The 24,783-nt window shown below is 55.8% G+C and overlaps 2 protein-coding genes across 4 annotated transcripts; both read left to right on the forward strand.

The window, feature by feature from the left end:
- The first annotated feature begins 1,435 nt into the window (after positions 1-1,435).
- On the forward strand, positions 1,436-5,327 carry CRYBB1 (crystallin beta B1). The gene is made up of 5 exons (XM_055721727.1): positions 1,436-1,579; positions 2,494-2,612; positions 4,346-4,485; positions 4,561-4,753; positions 5,035-5,327. Exons 1-5 carry the CDS (start codon positions 1,439-1,441, stop codon positions 5,213-5,215), a joined length of 774 nt encoding a protein of 257 aa, XP_055577702.1. The 5' UTR covers positions 1,436-1,438; the 3' UTR covers positions 5,216-5,327.
- An 843-nt stretch (positions 5,328-6,170) lies between these two features.
- Positions 6,171-24,746, forward strand: TPST2 (tyrosylprotein sulfotransferase 2). Of its 3 annotated transcripts, none has more exons than XM_055711943.1 (7): positions 6,171-6,253; positions 15,496-15,564; positions 18,608-19,515; positions 20,910-21,108; positions 22,427-22,477; positions 23,542-23,590; positions 24,344-24,746. In XM_055711943.1, the coding sequence occupies exons 3-6, from the start codon at positions 18,680-18,682 to the stop codon at positions 23,569-23,571; spliced, it is 1,116 nt and encodes a 371-aa protein (XP_055567918.1). In that variant the 5' UTR covers positions 6,171-6,253; positions 15,496-15,564; positions 18,608-18,679; the 3' UTR covers positions 23,572-23,590; positions 24,344-24,746. The 3 variants fall into 3 exon arrangements, with proteins under 3 accessions (XP_055567918.1, XP_027661830.1, XP_005439613.1); XM_027806029.2 differs by lacking the exon at positions 6,171-6,253 and adding an exon at positions 6,291-6,509; XM_005439556.4 differs by lacking the exon at positions 6,171-6,253 and adding an exon at positions 12,753-13,158.
- The last annotated feature ends 37 nt before the right edge of the window (positions 24,747-24,783 follow it).

Genomic DNA, 24,783 nt, shown 5'->3' on the forward strand with positions numbered 1-24,783 from the left:
CAGGATAACTGGGCTAAAAACTAGCTAATGCCCGTGCCAGTGGATGCAGTGAGTGGGGATATCCTCAATAAAGAACACCATTTTCAGGGACTGGGGTGGTCGGGAAAGTGTCAGCTTTGATTACACAGCATTTGGGAAAACCCAGCTCCTGAAGCATTTGAAAACACTTAAGTATTGCATCGTGGCATTTTCAGTGCATCACACTCAGGGCATAGAGTGATGTTTAAAGGAAGAGATCAAGTGTTTAGAGGGAGAAATGAGCACGGTGCAGCTATAAGGCTGGGCACCACGAAGCCATGGCGCTGCTGGTGCACCCTCCCTGGATGCAGCAGCACTGCAGCTGAGTGCCCGTGCAGGTCCGGTGGCAGGGGCGGTGGGCAGGGGACGGTGGCGTGCCGGCACCGGCTGGGCCGTGGGAGGGCTATATATGCCCTGCCAGGGCGGCCGCACGCGGGGCAGCGGGTGCTGCCGCACGCTGCAAAGTGGCACGGTCAGGTCTTCTGTTGTGCCGCAGGCACAAAGGAAAGTGCTGGGTTCAGCGGCTGGGCACGGGGCCGGGGAGAGGCTTCCAGCTCGCCCAGCGCTTTGCAGGATGTGATGACTGGGCGGCCGCGCAGACACTGATGAGCTGGCAGTTCCTTTGTGCGCCCGCCTGGGGGTCTGCCCTTGCCAGGCTATAAAGTGGGGGCCTCGCTGCACCCCGAAACACAAGCCCGCTCACTCCAACAAGAAGCAGCAGCTGCCCAGGTAAGAGGACAAAGTCCCCGGGCACCGGGCTGCAGCCGGACCCGAGGTGGGGAGAGGGAAACGCAGGGTCTCAGCTATGGCCACCGCTGTGGTCACCATGTCTGGGAGAGTCCCGGTGCTCAGCATCCCACCACCCTTCGCTCCCGCAGCAGCTGCTGGTGACACCTGCGGAGCTACCAGCAGAATGCCTGCTGGAGGGCCTCAGCAAACCAGGGCTGTCCCCTTCCCACCCCCTCACACGCTGCCCCGGTGCCCAGCCAGGCTCCCAGGCATACCCTGTGCGGGATGGCCCCAGCACCCAGGGCAGCATCAGGCCCCAGCCTCGCCAGGGAGAGCAGGGAGCCACCAGGCACTGGGGCTCAGGGCTGCTTTGGGCACCCCTGCAGTGGTAGGATCATGCTCAGGGCTCTCCTGACCACAGAAGGAGAGTGTGGATACCTGAGACCTCCCACAGTCCTCCTGGTGAAGGCAGGACCCCCTGCCTGTGTCTGCCAGAGAACTCCCCCTTGCAGCTCCTCTCCCAGCCCCAGCCACCCACCCCATTGCTGAGCCCCCCCATCCTGATGCAACCATCCCCGAGGCAGGGCAAGAGCTGGGGTGGGGGGTGGGTGCCCACATCCATGCCTCCCCTCTAACCTGCTGCTGCCAACTCTGCCTGGTGCCCTGTTCCAGACTTGAGCCCAACACCACGATGTCTGAGACCACAAAACCCGCTGCTCCTGGCCAGGCTGCGGAGGAGAAGGAGAAGGCAGCCCCTGCGCCAACTCCATCCCTCGACCCTGCTCCCATCACAAACAGCAAGGGCGAGGAGCCCTCCACAGAAGCCTTCAGGGTAAGCCCTGCTGCTCCCCACACACAGGGACACGGTCCGGGGCTGAGAGATGGTGGCAGCATCCCTGGGGCGGTCAGCAGGAGGAGATCGCAGGCATCCCAGGGGGAAGGACCCCTGCTCCGAGAGCAGGAGGGGAGCGCAGATGATGCTGTCCCTCCTTGCTCTGTCCCTCCCAGGGGCACAGGCTCATCTGCCACAGGGTTCAAGCAGCTGCCTGTGGGGCTGCTGCAGGAGGAATGCTCCAGGTGCCCCTTGGCTGGGATGGCTTGTTGGGGACCGCAGGCTTTGGAAATGCTCTGCCTTGGGTCATGGCGTCAGGGCTGGGTGCTGTCACCTGCTCCCTCCAGTCACGGGCGGGTGTCCTGTAGTGCTGCGGGGGGGTGGGGGGGTGGAGGAGGAGGCTGTGAGTGACAGGGCCAGCACTGAAACACGCAGTGACACCAGGGCAGTGTGTCACCAAGGTGCTGCGCTGGGGCTGGGGACAAGGGGCAAATGATGTGAGGGCCCCAGTGACACTTTGCACATGCCAGGCAGCCAAGGCCACAGCGCGGATGCAGCTCTTGGAAAAGCACCTCCTTCCCAGCCCAGCTGGGACCCGACGTGGGCACCGGCACAGGGAGACATGGCTTTGCAGCAGCAAAACCTAGCACAGGATGAGGCTATCTCTGAGCAGGGATGTCTGTCAGGAGGGGATCTTCCTGTGCTCAGCTCATGTTGAACGGGGCTGCTCAAGCAAAGCGCAGCTCGGCTTGCCTGGGCACCAGCCCTGAAAACCTGCAGGAAGCCTTGGAGATTCAAGGTGGTTGCATGGGGCAGTGGGCTTGTGTGTGCAGGGTCCGTGCAGAGACACACAGCGCTGCCTTGCCCTCCCCGAGCATGCCTGTGCCTGTCCAACCCTTCCCCTCTGCTCCCAGATCATCGTCTTTGAGCAGGAGAACTTCCAGGGCAGGCAGATGGAGTTCACCACTGAGTGCATGAACCTGGGGGACCGTGGCTTCGACCGGGTGCGCAGTGTCATCGTCACCTCTGGACCGTAAGTGACCCCAGCCACGAAGGGACCATGTCCCTGGGGATGCCCCGGGGAGGTGGAGATGTGGTCCTGGGGAGCAGCCCTGGGCGCAGTGTGACATGCAGGGTATTTCCCTGCAGCCCAGGCAGGGTACGGAGCAGAACCAGCACAGGAACAGAGCTGGGGACCCCGGGTCTCCTTCAAGGAGGGCAGGATGATGTGGGCAGGTGGGAAGGACGCCAGGGTCATTTGTAAAGCCAAGGGCACTAGAGGCAAAGCTGAAAGCCAAGGAAATGTGTCCATCAGATCTGCTACCTGAAGCTGCCCATGAAATGCAGGAGACCTATAGATTTTAGAGAAGCCAGGGTGAAACAAGGCACGTGCCTTGGACCAGGCTGGTGGCCAGGACCACCGTGGAGACAAAACTGGAGCGGGCAGGGGAAGGCAGGCAGGCGGCCCCACACGCCTGCCTGCACCCCAGCAGCTGAGCAGTGATGAAAGGGCTGGGAAGCTCTGAAAGCCATGGGAACAGTCGACACAGGCAGGGACAAAAATGATCACCAAACCAGATAACAGAGCAGACAGATGATCTTTATGTTGAAAGAGCATCTGCCCGTGGCTGCACCCGGCTGGAAATGCCGTGCCTGGGAAGGCAGCCTGGCAGCAGCGGGACAGCCAGGGGGTCTGAGTGCTGCCGGGGGTGGGGGTGTGTGGGGATGGTGTGCATGGGAAACAGCTTGCCCTGACAGCAGCACTGAGGGACTGGGCAGGGTGACCTGTGGTCACCTTGAATGACACCATTGTAGCACCAGTGATAACTTTTTATTAGGAACCCAGAATATCCAGCTCTTACTGAAATGAAAGAGGATGGAGCAGCCTCAAAGGAGCTTGGGTGGGATGCCTGGGAAGCTGCACTAGATACAGAAAGGGTGAAACTTGGAGAAGAGGGTACATGTGTCATTGGGGTCCTCAATTCTCAGAGTGTTCTTGAGAGTCACTGCTGAGACTCTGTGCCCAAAAATGTATGTAGAGGAAGATAAAATCAGTGAAGCTGAGCCTTAGAAGTCAGTGTAAGGTGACGCTGTCTATGGCACTAGAACACATCTCCTGCCATCAGGAAAATACCTGTGGGCATCGGCAGAAACAGCCCCGTGTTGCATAGAAATGTGAAACAGCAAGTGCAGGGCTGTTCTGCTCCCAAGGGCTTTTGGAGCCCAGAGCCTGTGACATTCATAGCACAGCAACACCTTCGTGGCATTTCTGAAGAGGTGACATTGCAGCTGAATAAGCCCTGAGTGCCCGCATCCTGGTAGTGGGATGAATGCCAGCTCTGGCTGACGCTGGTGCAGTGAAGCGTGCAAGCGTGCCAGGATCCGACAGCTAGGGCAGCCCTGGCTCAGGCTTGGTGGTGCAAGAAGGAAAACAGTCAAAGCTGCCTTGGGGTCCTGCCGCTCCCTGGGCTGAGAAAGGGGAGCACTGCGAGCACACTGGTGTCTGCTGCAGGCCTTGAATGCATGCACCAGCAAGCACTGAGCTGAGAGCCTGCTGGCTCGCTGCTTCACATCAGCCACCGGCTCTGCACATACCACAGTGTCTAGGCTGGGGGAAAGATGGGAGCAGGATGGTGGGACCAGTCCTGACACCCGCAGCCTTTCTGGGTGCTGAGAGCCCAGGTCTGGAACCCTGCAGGCTGGCTGAGCAGGAATGGAGCTCTGGGTGGTGTCTGACCCACTGTCTTGTCCTACCCCTCTCCCCAGCTGGGTGGCCTATGAGCAGGCCAACATGCGCGGAGAGATGTTCATCCTGGAGAAGGGCGAGTACCCTCGCTGGGACACCTGGTCTAGCAGCTACCGGAGTGACTGCTTCATGTCCATGCGTCCCATCAAAATGGTGAGTGGTCCAGGATTGGAAGGCACCCAGCAGGGTCTGGCCAGGGCCGGATCTGTGCTGCTCGATGTCTCCCTGCAGCAAGCTCCAGGGCTTTGGCCGTGCAACCCAGCACCTTCCCTCTGTCTTCCCCAGGAGGCTGAGGACCACAAAATCTCCCTGTACGAGTCTGCTGACTTCAAGGGCAACAAGATGGAAATCCAGGAGGACGATGTGCCCAGCCTTTGGGCTTACGGCTTCTGCGACCGTGTGGGCAGCGTGCAGGTGCCCAGTGGAACGTAAGCCGGGCTGCAGCAGGGGCTGCCTCCTGCCAGGCTCCCTGTCCTCCCCTGTGCCCCAGCTTGCTGCCTGCTGGTCCTGAGCACCCACAGGGGGCTCTCGGGTGCCCAGAAAGTGCCACATGGCTGTTTTTGGTGGCATAGCCTGTCACCCAGGGGTTCGCGCCCAGCACACGGGAGGCAGGGGGGCTCTGCTGGCTTCTCAAGAGCGTGCCGGCCATGTCACTGCTGCCTGTAGTGGCCGACCCCACTCAGGTGCCCTCTGTTTGCTTTCCCTGCAGCTGGGTGGGGTACCAATATCCTGGCTACAGAGGCTACCAGTACCTCTTTGAGACTGGAGACTTCCGACACTGGAACGAGTGGTCTGCCTTCCAACCCCAGATCCAGTCCATCCGCCGCATCCGGGACATGCAGTGGGACCAGAAGGGCACCTTCGTCACCCCCGACGCACCCTCCGACTGAGCGTGCCGCCTGCTAGCTACGAGTCCTGGGCCCCGTGGGGCACCCCCGCCTCCCCTCGCACTCGCCTGCTCAGCACTTTCCTTGTACATTGCACATTCCCTGGATGTACTCTACCTTGTGAGGCAAATTAAAAAAACCCAGAAGACTAGAGCTGCTGGGGAGTCCGTGGTGCATGAGCTGGCGCTGCTCTCCTGCCCCGCGCCAGCCCTGCGCTGGAAGCCGGGTGGGACGTGGAGGGTGATTTTCCCAGGGGAACCACACTCGGGCAGGAATCCCCTCAACACTGGGGCTGCAGCGGGGGGGATCCTGGTGAAAGGAGGAGCATGCATGGGACAGCGGGTGGCGGGAGGCTCCTCCAGCCCCTGTGGGGCCTCTCCCGGCTGCGGGGGCTCAGGGCATCCCAGGAGTGGTTGCACCATGGGGGGGGCTCCCTGCTCCCTCTGTGCCTGCGGGGTGGTGGTGGCGCAGGGGGCCTTGCCAGTGGGTACATGCCACGAGGCAGGTGTGTGAGCCACACGCAGTGGCATCCACCTAAGCGGTAAATAATTAACAGCACTAATTGCAGTCAATCCGTGACCAAGTCACTCACAGCGAGGTTTATTTTTTTTCCCCCTCGGACGCTGTCCCTCCCCACCACCCTCTCCCATCCCCGTTCCCTCCCGGTGAGGCGTCCTCAGTGGCGTTCTCCCGCTCTCCCAATTCGCTCCCACTTCGCTAATTTACGATCGCGCTGATTGCAGCGCCGGCAGCGCTGCCGCGCCCCGTGCCCGCAGCACGCCGCGGCTCGCCGGGGCGGGGGTGACCGCTGCCGGCGCGGGTACCGTGGCGGTGGTGCGGGGCTGCGCGGCCACGGCGGTGTCGCGCGTGTCCCGGGCACTCGCGTGTCGGGTGCCCCCCCCTCCAGTGTCACCCGCCGGCGGCGGCGCGCATGCGCAGTGGGGCGGTGCGCGGCGCGGGGATCCCGGCCCCTCGTGCGCGTGACGTCGCCGCGTCTCGCGCCGCTCCGGGCCGGCGGCGGCGGCGGCGGCGGCGGCCCCGGTAAGTGAAGGGAGGGGGTGAATCGGCACGGCACGGCACCGCACGGGCTGCATGTGTCGCCTGCGCCGCCCGCCCCCGGCACGGTTTCCCCCCTCCCGCTGCCCGCCGCGGCGCCGGCCGGCAGGTGACAGCGGCGGGTCTGCACGGCGGGCGCTGCTCGGTGGCACCGCGGGCAGCGCTGGGTGCTCGGCGGGTGGCCGCTGCAAGGTGGCCGCTGCAAGGTGCGCGGCGAGCGGTGCACGGTGCAGAGCGGACGGTGCGTGGAGCAGGGTGGGATGCTGGGTGCACGGGCGATGCGGGGTGCTGGGCGCACGGTGCGTGGACGGTAGCGCAGGGTGCCTGGTGCACAGCACGCAGTGCAGGGTGCTCAGAGTAGGGTGTGCCATGTACCTTTCTTTCCCCCTCGTTAGTGCCTTCTGGCACACTCCCCTCGCCCCAGGGCCCCCCCGTGCCCGTGGGAGCCCAGACCAGGCCGTGCTCTCCGTTACCCTTGCGGCGGGGAGCGTGGGGAACACGGGGAGCGTGGGGAGCAGGCTCAGGCGCGCTGCCCACAGGAGGCACCCACGGGCCAGGGCTGTCTGGCCATCCCCGCACCCAGGGCTGAGCCGCGCCGTCGGGGCTGCCCTCTGCTGCTGGGGCGAGCGTGCCCGCCGGTGGCACGGTGGCCTGGCCAAGCAGTGCTCGGTGACAGGCTGTGCCTGCGGGTCTCGGGCAGCCTTGGCCTCAACCTCGGGCACGAAGGGGTTTTGCAGCAGCTGAGGTCTGAGCAGCTGCAGCTTCTGCTGGGCGGCCGCGGGGTGCGGGCCCCATGGCAGGGGGCTGCAGACATGCTCCTGAGTGGCTGCGTTGGTGCCTCGCACACACTCCTGGCTGTGCCAGTGTATCACTGGGCTGTTGCCCTGCGGTGCTGCATGTCAGGGATGTGAGATCCATGCCGTTCAAATTCCCTGGGACTCGTGGCCAGGTCACAGTCCCTGGTGCTGCTGTCAGCGTGTTGCCACTGCCAGCAGTGTGAGCTGGGCCACAGTCTTCCACAGGGAGGGTATGGGTTGCATTGTGCGGGCCTTTGTCCTGTCCCTCGCTGTGTGTGTTTCCATGCTCAGGCTCTGTCCAAAAAATATCTCACAGCTTGAAACCCCTTCACGTGTCTTCCTCTGCGAGTCAGAGCCCAGCCCCACCAGCTGCTTGTACTTAACGTATGGGCGGCGAGTCCCCCCTCTGCACAGCTGTGCTGTTCCCTCATGCTCGGGTACCGAGCAAGGGTGAGTGGAGAGGATAAAATGATTTGTGCTAACAGGTTTCCAAATTTGACGTTGCTTTTCTGGGAATACTGCAGCGCGCTCGTGGGGAGCTTGTCAAGTGCCAACGCAGGTTCAAACATTTCCTCCAAGCAGGGTTTTGTAATAGCGTGCCTGACTGCAGCTTGGGCTTGGTGGCCGCCTGCATGTGGCACCTGGCAGGAGCAGACGTGCTGTGCTGTCCGCAGAGAGAGCCAAGACTCTGCAGGGTGCTCACACAGGGGAGGCAGCCCCTCAAATAGGGGGGCGATTTCCAGCGCTGACCTTTGTAACCACCTCGTGATCTGTGCGTGAACCTGTGGCAGGGGACTTTGGAAGGGGCTGGTGGATCTTGCTGGTGCACCGACGAACACCCCCCCAGCAGCCTGGTGTTCTGGTCCAGAGCACTGAGCTTTCTCCATCGCTGCAAGTTGCATCTGTGGCTGTATGTGTGCTGGGGGAGCAGCGCTGCTCTCCAGGGGAGCAGCGGCTGGCTGCTGCCTGCAGCTCTGCGTTTCCCTGAAGGCCGGAGCGTCGCTGCTAGGACCCGACCATGAGAGCCAGTTTCCATGCCTTAACATTTGATGGCATGTCACCTGAGGCAAGGCAGCCACCACTGTGCTTCAAGTTCCCGTGCAGAGCTGAAAGCCCCTCACCTGGGGCAAGCAGCACCGTGTCCACGGCAGCCGCTGAGCCACGCACCATGCTGCATGGGTCCTTCCTGGCATTATCCAGAGCCAGTGCTGCAGCTGGTGTCGAGGAGCATTGCTGCAGGGGGATACGGGCAGGATTGTGCCCTGCACACTGGAGCTGGTGACATGTCCCAGGCTGGGGGTGCAGAGGTGGGAGCTGCTGGTGGGTTCTTTCCAGGGTGTGGTTTGCTGGTGGGCTCAGCAGAAGGATGGGCACACTTGTGTCACTGCCCTTCTCTGCCTGTAGGTTTTAAAAACTGTATTAGTAATTTCTGTTGCTATTTTAAGAAAATACTTCCAAAGGCAGTTTGCATTACAGATAAGCTGATCCTTCAGGGGATGTGCGGGGTGGCAGGAGCGCTATAAAATGCAGTGACTGTCAAGAACATTTTTGGAGAGAGAAAACAAACACCCAGCAAGTGGTTTTATTTGGCACCTTATAGATGCATCTTCTGACGACTCTGTGATGCATTTAGGAAGCCTCAGCCTCGTGCCTCAACAGAGCATGTTTCACTTTGGATTTTGCAGGCAATGAGCGTGCGGGCCAGTGGGAGAAGCTTGCTGTGTTCTTGTGTGCCTGCTTTGTTTTGTACTGTTTTGTAAGCCTTTAGTCTGCACATTTCTCCTAAACCCCTGCATGCCTCCCCTATTGCAGGGATTCTCTTCAAAGAAGGTGAGGTGAACAATGGTTTTTCCTAAAGGTGAACGATTTTTTGGGGGCTTTTGCCCCCCTTTTCATCCCGTCTGTTCTTTTCTGCTGGCCTCGAAGTGCAGATGCAGGCAGGAGCACGGGCTGGCAATGCTGCCTGGGGCTGGCCTTGCCCCTCCGAGCTGTGCAGCGTGCAGAGCAGCCACCCCAAGTCCCCTCGCAGGGTCTGCAAACACAAACCACTGATAGCAGCAGAGGGTTGCTCAATCCACAGCACCCTGAGGTTAAGCAAGCGGCAAGCGGCTGGTTCCCATCGCACGTTCCCAGTCGCGTGAGCCCAAATCGAGACTGGGGAGTCCACGAGTGGCTGTGGCCTCGAGGTGCTTCTCCATTGAGAAATAGCAACCGGCTTGTCGGAGCCACTGCCATCTGCAGACTGCTGTAGTGGGGCAGGGAGAAGCAGCTGGGATTTTTCCAGTGCTCGCGTTCCTGCTTGGTGCTGGGGGTGGATCCTGTGGCATGAGCAACCATTTCTGGCAGCGTCTGTGCCTGGACACGCTGAAGGGGGGTGGGAGAGCACAGGGACGGGTGTCATGCAGGGGAAGGACAGCATGCAGAGGCAGCCCTCGGTGGCCCAGCATTTGCGCATGCGAATGGCAGCAGAGGACCCAGGGCTCACAGCTGGGCTTCTGAGGACAGGAACCGAGCCACAAAGCACTTGTGTGCTGTCTGGGGTAATTTGTCTTACGGGTCAGCCACGCCATGCACAGAGCAGCACGTCTCAGAAGGACCCAGTTCCTTTTCTTCCATCCACAGTTTCACAAGAAGGACTCCTGCTCCAGGGCTTGGTGGGAGGCCATTGCACGTCCTTGCTGGGGGCTGTGCAGGCACACGGGCTTTGTGCCATATCAAGTGGGAGGCCACGTACTCACTCACACATTGCTGAAGTCGGTGCCGGGCAGCACTCTCTGTCCTTCCCAAAATTACTGGCTTTGTGAAAATGCCAAACGCTTGCTCTTGTGGCAGCTGGTGTGCTGAGCCCGGCTGGGCTGCGATGTAGATGTGGGGGCTGGTCTGTGCTCAGGACCATGTACCCGCAGGGCTGCACAGCTCCGGGAGCTGCAGGAAACAGGGCAGGGACGAGCAGCGAGGGGCTGCAGGGAGGTAGGGTACAGCAGCATTCCTTCCCCACCTCACCGCCCAGGGGGTGTGCAGTGTGCCTCTCTGTGTTACCCTCTCCTCAGTCAGTACCTTTAGCTCTGGGGATGCCTGGTGTTGCTGCATGGGGAAATAAAATATTTTGATTTTTTTTCTTAAGCAAATTTGAGGTTTTGGGGTTTCTCTTGCAGAAACAACCTTTTATTTGCAAATCCTAATCTTTGTGTCTGCAAGAATGGAGCTTGTTGAGACTTACGGTTTGACATGTGGATTCAGAAAATATTTTTTTTAAGACACTTAGGGTTTTTTTCTAGCAGTTCCTCTGACTTCTTTTTCTCCCTGTTGTATGGTGGGCTGTGACCACCCACGTTCACGCGGGGAATCTTTGTTCAGATTTGCGAGGGAAGAGTCGTGTTTGCAGCAGTGAGCTCCCCCTGTGCCCCTCTCCAGGGGGTTCTCTAGGACCTACCCTGGGCCAGGGGTGGGAGTTGGAGGGACCCAGTCGGTCGGAGGCAGGGGGAGAAGCAGGGGAACAGCTCCATGCTTCCTGAGACCCGTGTTGACCAGCTCTGGGCTGGGGGAGCAGGACCACGGGGCCAATGGTCAGGGCGCCGCAAGAGGAGCAAGCATGGGAGTGTTCGTCTGTCTGTCACCGTGTGTGCCGTGGCACCTGCGCTGGCTTTGCCTTTGTCCCCCTGTGGCAGCGACTGCAGAGTAATTAAGAAAACTTAAAGCTCTGTGAATTGGAGCTGTGGGTTGATTAAAAGTCAGAAGCGTTCCTCTGAAATGCAGAGCTCCAGTTCCATTTCAGCGCAAGCGCTTTCATAGTGAAGACCAAACTGATCTGATAGGTGGCCCCATCCATCGCTGGGGGGTCACAGACATACCTTCTGCTCTGGCCCAGGGCAGCAGGGGTGTCCTCCCTTCCCTGCCTGTACCCCCTCGCTTGGCTTGGTCCTTCCAATGGCAGCTGTGCTTCCTGTCTGCTCCTTGAGCCAAGGAGGGGACATGGCGAGGCCCTTCCCTCCTGGCTTTGCTGGAGCTTTGCTGGGCTGTGGTGGGTATGGTGGCTTGTGCCACGTTGCTGGGGTGGGTGCCTCCATCACTGCCTTCTGCCAGCAGCTTTCACTTCAGGTGTTTCATAATTAATAAGCCAGTTTGAGACAAAGTCTGTTGCCTTATGGAGAGGTTGGCAGAAGGGGATGCTGTGGGTTTCATTGCCGGACAATAAAATGCCATTGCTGTGCTTGGAATGAGAGGTGGGCAGAGTGAAGATGGTGTAAATTGGTGGGATTTTTATTATTTCAGGGACATTGTAGTATTAAGCAGGATAATAAAATGTTTTTCTAATCATAAGAGCCTTGAGGCAATAAACAAACAGTACGTTTGTGCTGTGAAATGTCTGTTGATTCTTTGTTGATGTGATTTAGAGTCTGTTAAAGCAGGCTGGCGCACTCAGTATGCATCCCTGGCCAGGCTCTCCAGGGATGGTGTGTGGGGTTGCTTGGCTGGGATTGCACTGTGTGGCTCAGGTCTTCTACCTTGCAGGCTTTTCTGAGCAAGAAAGGCTGTATTTAAGGCTGGTGTGCACTGCCTTAATCCTTGGAGCATCAGATTCTGCTCATTTATTTTTCTAAATACTCAGCAGTGAGAATAAATTCCCCCATCTCCTCCTAGAGAAGGGCTTTATGCTTTGGGAGGCAAATGGTCTTTTGTGAAACCCCCTCGCCCCTGCAGGTCCGAGCCAGTGACCTCTAGGCTGCAGGAATGCAGTAGTTGTGGTCGTGCTGAGGACTGGGAGCTGCACCATGGTGGTGGGTTGTGCCACCAGACCCTCATGTCCAGCTGCTGGGGTGGCTTCAGCATCTGAGCAGAGCTGCTGGAGCCACGGCGAGCCCCTTCTGCAGTGGAAGGTGAAGAGGGAATGTTCGGGAACCAGCATCCTTGCAGGGACTCTGGCCTGGCGCATGGCGTTGGGAGTGCCTAACTGAAAGGAAATGGGGCAGGAGGTACAAGTGTGGCAGTGCTGGCGTGCCCTGCAGCTGTTGTGGAGTTGAGCAGAGCGGCTGGTGCTAAGATGCAAGCATAAACACCCTCCTTGTGATTTGGGTGCTAAGATGTGTGCTTAAGCACTCATTCTTGAAGTCTTTTGACTCTTTCTTCCAAGTTTACTTGGGATGATGTTGGTGGTACAAATGCAAACCATGGTGCTGTTTGTTCTATTTGAGAATTTTCAAAGGGACGCATAACCCTGAAGTGCGCTAAAATCCATGTATTTTTACTGGGATTGGCTTCGGATTCCTGTAGATGTGCCTGGGTTTGTGGCCTGCAGTGAATCTTTAGCTTTCATAAGCAAAAACCATTCTGCTGTCGATGTTGCTCTTTTTGCCAGTTGGTGGCCTGAAAACAACTTCTTTTTTGAGTGCTGTGAGTGCCAGACAGCTTAATTTCAGGCACATAAAAGTGGTCTCTTCTCTCATGGCCTGGAGCCTCAGGCTGTTGCTCACCTCCAGCAGAGGTTTGTACAAAGCTCCTGTTCTGCTGCGAGTGGTTGTAGTATCGATTGGGGTGGGCAGCAAACTGCACTGTAGGTTGGACCCCGCTCCCACGGGCTGGCCGTCCCCAGGGGGATGGATCCTTTCTGTGCTGGGACAGGCATGAGCTGTGGGTTGTGCAACGGGGCTGACGCTGCGTTTGGATGAACCTCGGCCGTCCCCTTGGCAGCCTCTGTGGGCACGCAGCAGCAAGCAGAGATCAGTGCTTGCTCTGTGCTTGCTGCTTTCCAGGGCTGCTCATCGCTCTCTTGGTGAATGCTTTAAAATGTGTTGATCAGCTTTCACTCAGGCTGATTTGAAACTGAGATGGAGAAACACCCTGTGCGTCTGCGTGCCAGCAGCCCATCCCTTCCCGCTTCTTGCTGTCAGCCCCTGCCAGCTCTTCCCGGCTTTCTTCTCCTGGGGCTTGTTGACCCCTCTCCTGTTTGCGGCTGCCTCCTCAGGACGTGAACATCTCTATCCGGCTAAGGGAGATGCCTTGGAGTCATCGGGTGTTTTGAAACACACATTTGAAGTTGCTACCAGGAGAGACTGGGGGAAGCACGCCTGCCTTCAGCGGTGACAGTGCTTCTGGGTGGGTAGTTTGTCTGTGCTCAGGTTGGGACAGCAGCAGTCACCGTCAGGTGAGCTGTGTTTATTTTTGTGTTGCATGCTGTGTGTGAATTAACTGGAGACTATCAATTAAGTAATTAAATTTTGCTGATTTGTAAAGATGTGAGCTAGATATATAAGGGTGTTTCTTGCTAACCAAAGCTTCTGCTGCTGTTCCACCACAAAGACGTCTAGCAGTTCCTCATCCTTTTATTAAGCACCAATGATGTGAGCTAAAATTTTCCAAGCCACACCTATGTCTTTTGGGGACGCTGCAATTAATAGCAATCATTTCTGGGAATGGTTTAAAGAAAAATGCAAGTTTTGTTCATAGGGAGCTTCTCGTAGAAACTCAGTTTGTTGTTTGTTTATAACAGTTTGCTGCTTTAAAAAATGGACTTGAGACATTGCTTCATCACTACAGATGGGGCACGGCTCGCTCGCGCTGGTGGTCCTGGCTGCACCAACACCGCCAGCCGGTGCGCAGAGCTGCTCTCTGGCAGCAGTGGTGGTTTACCCGTTTCACAACAGCAGGTGAAGGAGGACGTGGAGGCTGCAGTTGGTTCATGCTCACTCGGTGCTCAGTCAGCTGCGGTGTTTGCCCGGCCGGCTGTGCAGCCGCGCAGTGGCATGCCGCACAGCATCAGGAAGGAAGTCTGCAAGCGTGTGTGTGTGGCTGTGTGCACGGGCAAGAGCTGGAGCCGTTTCCGGAGCAGGGTGGCTCGGGGCTGGGCTGTTAAACCACTGCTGCTCTATGCACCGGCTCATTCGTAGCACTGCAGAAGCATATCCAGGGATGCAGCTGCTGCTCCGCGGACCTGCAGCCTTGTCCAGACCTGAAATCCTGTGGTTGATGGGGGCCAGGCAAGGGTTGAGCGGCAAGCATTGCAGGGAAGGAAGGCAATGCATGCACTGCAGATAAGCTCTTGCAAAGTTCATGCTGGGTGGAGTTTCCCTCTGGTTTCTAATTAGTGCTGAAGTGGAGGGGCTGTGTGACGTTTGATGGCAGCTGGGCAGGAGAGGAGGAGACTTGCGGGTGGCTGGAATAACAATTAATGTCCATACTTGAAATGTTCTCAAAAACATCCTCCAAGGCCAGGGCACTGTCGTGCATCAAGGGGGGACTGACTGTAAGAAGGGCCCAGCTGCAGCAGCCCCACGACAGGCCTGTGGTCCCATGCACATGCTGTGACCCTCGGAGCATAGTGCCATCTGCCTGCCCATCGGGTCCTGGCCGCTCAGGGTGCTCCGCTGCAGCAGAGCTTCCTGGACAGCAGCTTTGCTTGGAAACCCGCAGCCCTGCTGGGACAGGTCCCCTCTGCCGCTGCCCTTCTTTGCTTGGAGGAGGGTGTCCTGCAGGGACACGGCTGCTGCACCGCCAGCGGGATGCAGGCAGGACCCCAGCACTGGCGGACTGTCACCAGGGTGCTCTGTGCTTGCAGGACAGCTTCAGCTAAGGCGGTGTGGGCAGCTGCTGGGCTCCCCAGGATGGGTGCAGTCCTTGTGGGTGCAGGCATCGTGTCCTTGTGGAAAACCTGGTGTCCAGGCCAATGGCCAATGAGGGGGTGTTTGTTCCCTACCTGAAGGGTAGCTGTGAGCGGCTGGTGATGTTTCCTCTGTGGGTGGTGAGGCTGGAGAGAGCTTTGTTCCTTGGGCTGGAGCTGGGGAGCTCTTGGCAGCGTGGGCAGCTGCTAGCACTGAGGCTGGCGTCCTCCTGACCTCACCTGGAGGTATAAGCGTGACCTGCCAGGCCTGGGGAGTCCTCTGGGCCCCGTCTCCTTTTCCTGTTACTGGTCTGGGGACTCTGACTATAGTCTGATTTTTCCTGATTTCAACGTTTGTACCAAAGCCTGTGGCAGGCGAGTCTGGAGCCTGGAGCTGCTTCCTTTGGGACCGGCTGTTGTGCCGGTCGCTTGTGTGTGATGGAAGTGTGCCATGTTCGGCCTGTCTGTCCATGTCCCCCCCTCCCCTGAGTTTTAAACATCCCAGCTGCTCTTGTCCCTCTGAGGCTTCTCTCTTCCAGGAGACTTCATTTCCTAAAAGAGCAGCTGCCTCCCCGCTTCCCTTAGTGTCGCCTTCTGGCTCAGCCCTGTGAACGCTGGTGCCTCGGGGTGGGTGGCCAGGTCCCAGGCGTGCCGTGACCATGAGCTGGGACCCCGGCTCCAGTGGACCACCTTTTCCCGGGGCTCAGAGGGAGGTTGTGGGCAGGAGTGTCTGTGGGAGGGGAAGGTGCCCAGGAGGAGAGCATCGCTCATCACCGTGTGCACAGATGTGTGTGGTAAATAAACAAATCAACATTGTGGCTTTTCTTCCCCATTAGGTATTTTCGCCGCCAACTGTGTTTCAGCATGAAGCTTGGCTAGCAGCAAAATGAACTTAACGGGGGAAGGTAAGCATGTACGGATGGCATGTGCCAGAGCAGTTGATTCCTCTGTGATGCTGGGTGCAAGCTGGTGAATATTTCATATGTCTGTCCACACCACCACTGATGCTCTGTTAATATTATATTGCCTTTGCAAGCTAACGAGAAACGGTTTAAGCCTTGTTTATACTAATCTCTGATCAGCATGCAAAATAAGGAAGACTTTCTGCCTGTAGACATCTGTCACTGCTCTGCTGTCACTTCCCTGTCAGCTCGCATCCTCCCCCTGGCTGTCTGCTCTGGCCCTGATGGCCGTCAGGAACAGAGTCCCCGGTGGTGGGTCACAGCCCAGCCCTGTCCTGCAGTGTCCAAGCTGCACTTGGGGGCTTCAGCTCAGGCTTGTCTGCTGGCACTTTGATTTCAACTCCCTGTCACCAGCTGCAGTGTTTTTTCAGTCCCTGCCATGATGTGCCAGAGAAGCCCCTGAGAGCTCTCTTAATTCCTACTGGAGTGGAAAGCTCTAAGAGCCAGCTTGGGCATCTGAAGGACTAGAAGGTTGTTTCTGATCAGACAGCTGTGCTGCCTAATTATGCCATGATATTTTCCACCAGAATATTTGCTGTGGAGGAAATTATCCATCCCTATTCTAGCACAGACCAATAAGCCCCATAAATTTGGGGAAATTCTTGGTGGAGGATTGCACAAAAGAGTTGAAAGTAAGCCAGAATGATTTGCAGTTGCTCAACAGACTGCTGCTGAGCATGCTCACGGATGCTTGTTCAGCCTGCCTGGGTACACTGGGGTAATCCCAACAGAGAAGTCTGTTCTGCTTCAGCCTTCCCAGTGCCCGTGGCTGCCATGCAAGAGGCAGAGCAGGGCTGTTCTGCTGGCAGGAGCAGTGGTGTGCTGCAGCAGCAGGGAGAGTCCAGAGCACAGCAGGAGGGAGAACAGTGCTTCCCAACAGCAGCCATTGGCACCTGCCTCTCTACCTTTCCCACTGCCCCACAGCAGCGAGAGCTCCCCTGGCTGGTGGTGTTGCATGGGCAGTGGTGGGGGCTGTGTGTCTGCCCTGGCCAGGCAGGCAGGATCCCCAGGGATACGGCACTTTGTCCCGCCGGGTTCTGCCGGAGCAGGGCTGGTACCCCAGGCTCCCAGCCAGCCTCCCGCTTCACACAGCAAAATGAGTGAGTCCCTTTGTTCACCTCCCGCGGTGATCGGACCAGAGATGCTGGGAGCATCTCAGTGGGAAATGCTCACTGTAAGCTGTTTTTTTGCAAAGAACAGAGCACTTCTGTGCTCCCAGCCTCCTTTTTAAACTGCAGATCTTTCCTGCTAATTAGCCTGTCTTGGTCTGCATAGCCGTAATTATTCCAGTTGGCCTTAAATCCTGACTGCTCCAACTACCATGCACTGAAATGGGTCTTGCAGCATTTGCAATCATTTTTAGGGTGAGCATTTGAATATATTTACATGACTGAAACAGATCAAGGTAGCAGGAAGGAGCAAACAAGCGCTTGTCTTTTTATTGGGTCTGATTCTTGGGCTTGGTGCTGCAAAAATGCTAGCACTGTTTGTTGTTCCCTCTGATTTATGCCTAAACAAATAAACGAGCATTTGACTTTTTGACTTTTATATAGTAGATGGGCATGCATTTGAAACTGTTTAACCTTGGTATGTTAACCAAGCAATTGGCCAGGTTGGTGCTAACAAGCCACAAAAATAGTTTTGGTGGTGATGTTACTTTGCTGCCGGGGTGGGAAAACACATAGCTGGGCAGGCAGGGAGGCACTGCCTCTCCATGTCTTGGTAATCTGGTGGCATGAGCAGAAGTGGATAAAAGCAGAGCGGGTGGATGGTGAGCAGCTGAGTGCTTCACCAGTCCGTTTAGGTGGAGGGGGATGTCAGGGACTGGAAGGGGAACAGAGCGAGTCCTGGAGCACCCGGCCAGTGCTGGGGCAGCCTGTGCTGGCAGGCAGGGCAGGGGCAGGGAGGCTGCCTGGCTCCAGGATGGCTCTCCTGCCTGCTCCCTGCCACAGCCGGGCTTTGCACCAGCCGCTGCTAAGTGTGCTCTTTGATGGAAAGAGTTGAAAGGAGAAAAAGGTTTTTCTGAAGCAGTTCTTTGGACTGTCAGCAAAACAAAATGCATGGACGTCCCGTTCCTTCCACTCTATTCAGCTCCCACCCCAGCCACATAATCACAAAGAACTTGAAATCCCCGGGTGAGCCCAGGGGAGGATTGCAAAACCTGCGCTCACAAATGGAGCAGGGGTGGGGGGAGGGTGTGGGAAGCAGTGCCAGTGTTCCTAGGAGTCCCTCCTGGGTAGGCAGCAGAGCAGGGACTTGCAGAAACTGCAGGCTTCCTGCTGGGTATTTTACCAAGATGCAGAAAACCCCCAAAAATCTTAATGCTGGATGAAGTCTTCCAAGGATTTTTATGTAAGGTCAGTCTCTGGAGGAAGGGCGTTTAACACTGACTTTGTGTATTGCTGTTAGCCTTCAAATGGTTTAATTCCTCAAAGTGTTTAGTTCTAAAGGATAACTGCCTCTCCTGACTTGGACACTTAAAATTTGCATGTGATTCTTTTGGTTTTCTCTTATTTTAGCTTTCCCCGCTCCCCTGTGACAGCACATTGAAACTAAAGAAAATATAGGAAGGAGACAGGTGGCTGAGAGAAGCAAGAAGACAGTGGTGTGCTTTGGAAGGAAGGAGAACTGCAGGGAGGATTTGGGCTTCATTTGGGATGGAATCTCTGAAGATTTTTTTAGGACTGACTGGGTACCCATGGCTCCTCCTCTCCGAAACATTCCTGGAGGTTTGCTCCAGCTGTAAACCTGTGTTTCTGGGTACACAAACAGTCCAGAAGTAATATCTTTGGGTGTGCTTTGAGACAGACTTTAATTACTTCCTGGGTAGAACGTACCTAGCCTGGAAGTTGATAAGCGAAAGAGATGATGAAAGCTTGGAATGGTGTCAGCGTCCTGAAGGAGCCAGGCTGGATGCTGAGGTGACGGAGGGGCTGGGCTGGATTGTGGATCCTCCTCCTCTGACTGTGCTGTGTTTCTTCTGCAGATGCCTGTTGGGTTGAACGTTTGGTAGCTGAAAGCTGAAGTGTGGTCACCAGCCTGTGTGGAGGAAAGCAGGATGCGGGTCACCATGAGGAGGGTGCTGCTGGTGGTGGGCTCGGTGGTCGCCCTGATGGTGACTCTGCACCTCGGCCAGCAGGTCCTGGAGTGCCAGCAGGTCCTGAGCGAGAGGAGGCACAGGCTGATGAGACCTGAGAACGAGGAGCTGATCATGATGGACTCCAACCATGTTGAGTACCGTTACAGCAAGGAGATGCCCCTGATATTCATTGGCGGGGTCCCACGGAGCGGCACGACGCTGATGAGGGCCATGCTGGATGCCCACCCTGAGGTACGCTGTGGAGAGGAGACCCGCATCATCCCTCGGGTGCTGGCCATGCGGCAGGCCTGGTCCAAATCAGGGCGAGAGAAGATGCGCCTGGACGAAGCAGGGGTGACAGACCAAGTTTTGGATGCCGCTATGCAGGCCTTTATACTGGAAGTGATCGCCAAGCATGGTGAGCCAGCCAGGTACTTGTGTAACAAGGACCCCTTCACGCTGAAGTCCTCTGTTTACCTGTCCAGGCTGTTCCCCAATTCCAAATTCCTCCTGATGGTTCGAGACGGCCGGGCTTCAGTCCATTCCATGATCACACGGAAAGTGACAATCGCAGGCTTCGACCTGAACAGCTACCGAGACTGCCTGACCAAGTGGAACAAAGCCATCGAGGTGATGTACTCCCAGTGCTTGGAGATCGGGCGGTCCCGGTGCCTGCCCGTTTACTACGAGCAGCTCGTGCTGCACCCTGAGCAGTCCATGCATGCCATCATGAAGTTCCTGGACATCTCCTGGAGCGACACGGTGCTGCACCACGAGGAGCTGATAGGGAAGCCTGGCGGGGTGTCGCTTTCCAAGTGAGTGTCTTGGCTCCTGTCTCAGCTTTTCAAGGAGCATTTTCATTACGTGAAGCAGGTCAAGGCTAAAACTGGGGGCAAAGATGCTTTGGTTGTATTTATGCATACTTTTCAGGGACAGATGTGGCAGCCCATCCAGTTTTACTGCCATAGGTTTTGTGTTTCTGAGTAAAAGATAGCTTTAATACTTGCAATCTGTTGTACCCAACAGAGCAGCTTGTCAAGAGAGAACTTTAGGACCAGGTGACTGTTTTATTAATCTCTCTTGGTCTCTTAATTTGAAAAGACCCTCTTGCTCTGAAACATGAGCTCCTTAATGTCTCTTTTCTTCACCCGTCCTCAAATACCTCCTTACCGCAATTAGTTTTGCTGCTAATGAATGGCTTTCAGTGGTGAGCAGCAATTCTTGCCAAGTTTGGTGCTGGTATTGCAGAATAAAAGAAATACCTGCTCCATGGAGACACACCCCAGCACTCCCTCCTTGCTGGCTGGCCGTCTCAGCGTGCCAGGGGGTGCTTGCTTTTTCCCAGTTTCTTCTCTTTTAATGCTTTTCTTCTCTAAATGGAGGGTTAAGTCAAACTTGGCAAAATTTTAATCGGTCGTGTAAGGTAATCATACAAGCAGTCTTCATATAAATTGCCTGTGATGAGGGCAGCAAGGAGCCGCTGTGGGATGTGCAGCTGCTCTGTTTCTCTGGGAAGGCAGTGGGTGTGCAACAGGGCTCCGCTTGCCTCTGCCCTCAGACACTCTCCTGCAGGAGGCGGTGCGGCATTGCCTATACCTTGGCAGTCGGTGACAGGGACACTCTCACAAGGCTCAGGATCGCAGCCCCTGTTGTACTTCATCCCTCTTAAGACACCACATTGCCTTTGCTGCGTGAGGTGTGGTTTCCTTTGGCTGGAGTTGAGCAGGCGGCTGCTCGCCCCAGGCCAGCGTCCTGCTGGGCACAGGGTGCAGAGGGGTGGCAGTATCTGCGAGGGGCTCGCTCCTTGCAGTTTGGAGGGCAGGGAGCACAGCTGGCAGGGAGCATGGTTATCCTGTAATAAGCAGAGGGGTCCCGGTAACACCCATACCCCAGTACAGTTTGGATCCCCCCCGAACAGGAGGACCCAGCCTGTGGGACTGTGGAAACTCCTGCCAAGATCCACTCCCCCACAGCAGGGCTGTGAGTGGGAAGCAGCTGTGCCAGGGCTGCCCCACACCGACTGCCCCAGGCATACCCAGCAGGCTGTGAGTGTTTGTGCTGCATGCATGTCTTGGTCATTGGAAGCAAAATGTTGAGGTGGCAGTGAAGCTAGCTGTGGGCTGTTCTTTCTGAGCTTAGCACATGTGTAAAATACAACTTTAGTGTCTTGTTTCGTTTGTGGTTTTTTTTTCTTTATTATTTTTCCCAGGATAGAAAGATCAACAGACCAGGTTATCAAGCCGGTGAACATGGAGGCATTATCTAAATGGATCGGGCACATCCCAGGGGATGTGCTGCAGGACATGGCCCACATTGCACCGATGCTTGCCAGGCTTGGCTATGACCCCTACGCCAACCCACCCAACTACGGCCACCCCGACCCCTTAGTTGTCAACAACACGCACAGAGTGAGTGTTGCTGCCGTCTGCCTGCGGTGCTGCCATGGGGAGGGAGTGCTGACGTGGGGCTCTGGGTCTTTGCACCCTCAGAGCCCTCTGGAGCGGAGCAGGCTGCTGAACTGAATCTGAAAAGAGCAGGGGAAAAACAAACACTCTTTTCCTTTTGGGAAGACTGGGAATGACAGGCATGCAGCTACACTGAAATGATTTCAAAACAGATGTGTGCCATAGATTGAGCCTGGCGTGGCTCAAACTGATGATGTTCCCTATAATTTTGTGGTGGTGTTAGTCTCTGCTGTTGTGGCAGATACTGACCTGTCCCTCCCTGATCCAGCTCCACTGTCGAACCCAGGCGTGGCAGTCACTGGTGTGTACTGATGTTACCTGGGTGCATAGCTGTAGGCACTGTACCTGCTGGTCTGGCCCCAGAAAGACTCGCAGATTGCACTGTCTGTAGCTCAGCAGCCACTCCTGCAGACCTGTGAGGAACAAGTGGAGGCTCATAATGCATTTGGACAAAACCAGCAGATAGTTTTTTTTTTTAGAATATTGAGTCGTCCTTGGAGCAGAACTAGAAGGAAGAAGCTGTAGAGCCACAGACAGCAGTTCCTAAACAGGGAGTTTCTCATGTTTTGGGGCAGACCCGGTTCCTGTCTAGCCTGAGTCCGGACTCTGCAGCTCCCCCAGCTTTCCACGTGCTCCCCGTGATGGTGCCCTTGGATGAGGCATTCTTGTCACACTGGTGGGAGCAGGGGAACATCTGTGGGTGACACTGGTCCCTGTGGTACTATTTATAGAGTGTGAGTAGGCAGGCAAGTAGCAGCACTGACCTGGAAGGTCAGAAGAGGTTCCCTGGAGCTGCTCTGTACTCCGAGTGCTCTGGTCTCTTATAGCTCCTGCTCACTCTCTGCTTGCTGAGAGCTGTTCTAGGACACAGGTGATTTGGGTGAACATCTGCCCTGGGGAGGGTTAGTGTCATTTTGGGTCTCTGATGTGGATCTTTAAGTACTTGGGATGAATTTGGAAAACTGTCATGGTAAAGACCAAAATACTCTCCCCGCGCAGTCTAAGGGGGGAACCAGAGAACTGCTTGTGTCAGTTCCCTGCCCCAGCAGGATGCTGCTCCCTGACTTTGCTTACAGTCAGGAAGGAGGAAGCCTCCCGCTTTTGCCCCAGTACAGCACCACAATGTAGATCAAACCCCTATCAGGGTGTTTCAGCTGGTTCAGGTATACTGGAACATAGGACACAGTTCATGAGGCGGACTTGCCGGTGTTCATAGAGCCACTACCCCAGAAGGGTCACTCCAGTTTTCTCTTTTCCATAGGTTTTAAAGGGGGATTATAAAACGCCAGCCAATTTGAAAGGTCATCTGCAGGTAAGAATCTGATGTCCTTTTAAGGGCTTTGCCCTGTTTGGTTAATCCTGGGTGCCTGGTCCCTTGCTCCCTCTTAAGGGCATTTGCAGGCTGGGCAGCCACCTGTGGGAAATGTCCCCGCTCTCTTGCCTCAGTCCTTGGGGACGATGTGCCTGTCCTTCCTGCTGTCCACTGCTGCCACCTGCCACGCTTCCGTTGGTGTCCTGTGTGTCCTGTGCTCCTCAGACCCTGCTCATTCACCTCTGCCACCTCCTTCCTGGTCTGCTTGTGTGTATGGTTTTGTGCTGGGGAGTTCTGTGTTCACTCATCAGGAACTTGTGCTCTTCACTGTCTTACTTCAAGACACTTTCTACCTTGCTCTCTGTTTCAAAACTCTTAATTACCGTGGGTCTTGCCTTGGGGAAGGGTGGCTTGCCTGATTTACAGGTTACAGATAGGTCTCCTAGTTCTTGTAGTTGGGTGATTGTGTTCAGGTGTCAAAAATACAGTATGGGACTCCCTCCCTAAAGAACAGTGCTTCAAAACAATTCATTACCATCTTTTGTAATGCAGAGATGTCCAACAGCCATTGTACATACAAATTAAAAAAAAAAAAAAAAAAAAAAAAGGATTCATGACTCTCCAGAAGGTGCCACCTGCACAGTATGGAGATACAGTAGATTGGTGTTGATGTCTCCATTGAAGGTGCCAGGTTTTGCCTGCTCAACATGTGGACTCCTAAGGGAAGCAGGGGATTGAGCCCAGTGTTGGGCGAGAAGATGCAGAGCCCAGTCCCAGACTGAGGAAGTGGGGCTGCTGGTGAAGCGAGCGTGCAGTGGCTTCACTGTGAGAGGTGTTGCTGGTGATTCCCAGATGGCTGCCCAGGGTGGTTTGTGTTGCGTGAATGGTAGTGAAGCAAGAGACTGTGGTCTTGTGGCAGCACCTCCTGGCTGCTGGTTCTCTGCCCTTGTGCTGCTTTCTGTCTCCTAGACATTTCCTTTTCTTGCTGCTGGGAACACAGCGGGAATGTTTTGAGTTGCAGATGGTGGCTTAAAGCTGACCCTTCTGTTTCTGGGTTATTCTAGGTGACTCAGAACACATCATCTTCTCACTAGGAAAATTAATGATTTCCAGGTAAGACCTTGTACTTCATTTTGGGGCTCGGGCAAATCTGCCTGCATTGCTCCAGGGTTAGCATTTTGCTTGCGTAATTTCTTGTGCCTGTGGATTAGCTGGGCTGCTCCAGGCATGCTCATTATGCGAATGATCTTCTTCACGGTTACTTTAGGTTTCTAGAACTATACTGTTACGTGAGACGATTTGTCAGAAATTCTTTTTCTGAGCTCTGGAAACAGGCTTACTTCAGCAAAATCCAAATTGGCCACTTGGGAGAGTTATTGCTGACTGTCCCCACGGGGAGCATTGAAATGGGATGCGGGAATGTGTAGATGAGCTGAGCTGCTCCCCAGCTGTCTCCTAGGATGTGCCATGGACTGGAAGGGAAGATAAAGCAGTCGCATCTGCTGTCAGTTTGGGAAAACAAAGCTGCTATCTGGGGTTTCTGCTCCCGATATAACTGTTGATATGTTGGATGTTTTTCAGTCTCTCTTTCCAGCCAACCTCTATGCTAAAACATAAAGTCATTTTTCTTTCTAAAAATGACATTTTAAAAACTATTTTCTATGTAAAAGCACTATATTGTGCTAAAAAAAATAATCAGAAGCACTGTGTGAGAAGGGGAGTTGTGCGCCTATCATCCTAGAGCTGGGACTTACTTTCTTTCTAACCATTTTTTTTGTATCACGGCTGCTTTAAAACTGTTAGTTGAGCATCTGCTGCGCTGGCGTGACCGGATCCTGCTCCTGAGTCTCTGTTTCTCTCTTCCAGAATGCTGCAAATGGCCTTTTGTTGTCCAACAAAGAAGAGTTTGCAACGGCACCAGTGGAAATCGGTTATCCAAGCATATTGCTTGCTAATACTATTGCCAAAATGACTGCTATACGAGGAATGTATTTGCATTTATTTGCAAAGGCCAAACACTTTACACGTCTGATACTCTGGTACCCACTGTCTGCCTTTCCCCAGCGCTCCGTGGTGAAAGCATCTGTGGAAATTCGTACTTGACAGGGGTGTCGGCGTACCTCGGGAGGAGATTTCGTGGCTGGAGGACTCGTTAAATCGCGTGTCAATGTCTCGTAATGCTGTTCTCTAATCCAGGGGTCAGAAATAGGTGTCCTGGCCTTGTAGAGCCTTTGTCGTGCGAGTGAAACGCCCCGCCCCGTCCCCCCCCCCCCCCCCCTTCACTGTGATGACTTACAGAGGCTATT

Source organism: Falco cherrug, chromosome 1, assembly GCF_023634085.1.
Source record: "Falco cherrug isolate bFalChe1 chromosome 1, bFalChe1.pri, whole genome shotgun sequence".
NCBI lineage: Eukaryota > Metazoa > Chordata > Aves > Falconiformes > Falconidae > Falco > Falco cherrug.

Excerpts from the sequence above, each read along its gene's own strand:
- CRYBB1 (XM_055721727.1), top strand. The coding sequence starts at position 1,439 with ATGTCTGAGACCACAAAACCCGCTGCTCCTGGCCAGGCTGCGGAGGAG. Across the intron at positions 1,580-2,493 it reads CCTCCACAGAAGCCTTCAGG|ATCATCGTCTTTGAGCAGGA; the intron begins GTAAGCCCTGCT and ends CTCTGCTCCCAG. Across the intron at positions 2,613-4,345 it reads GTCATCGTCACCTCTGGACC|CTGGGTGGCCTATGAGCAGG; the intron begins GTAAGTGACCCC and ends CCCTCTCCCCAG.
- TPST2 (XM_055711943.1), top strand. The coding sequence starts at position 18,680 with ATGCGGGTCACCATGAGGAGGGTGCTGCTGGTGGTGGGCTCGGTGGTC. Across the intron at positions 19,516-20,909 it reads GGCGGGGTGTCGCTTTCCAA|GATAGAAAGATCAACAGACC; the intron begins GTGAGTGTCTTG and ends TATTTTTCCCAG. Across the intron at positions 22,478-23,541 it reads ATTTGAAAGGTCATCTGCAG|GTGACTCAGAACACATCATC; the intron begins GTAAGAATCTGA and ends GGGTTATTCTAG.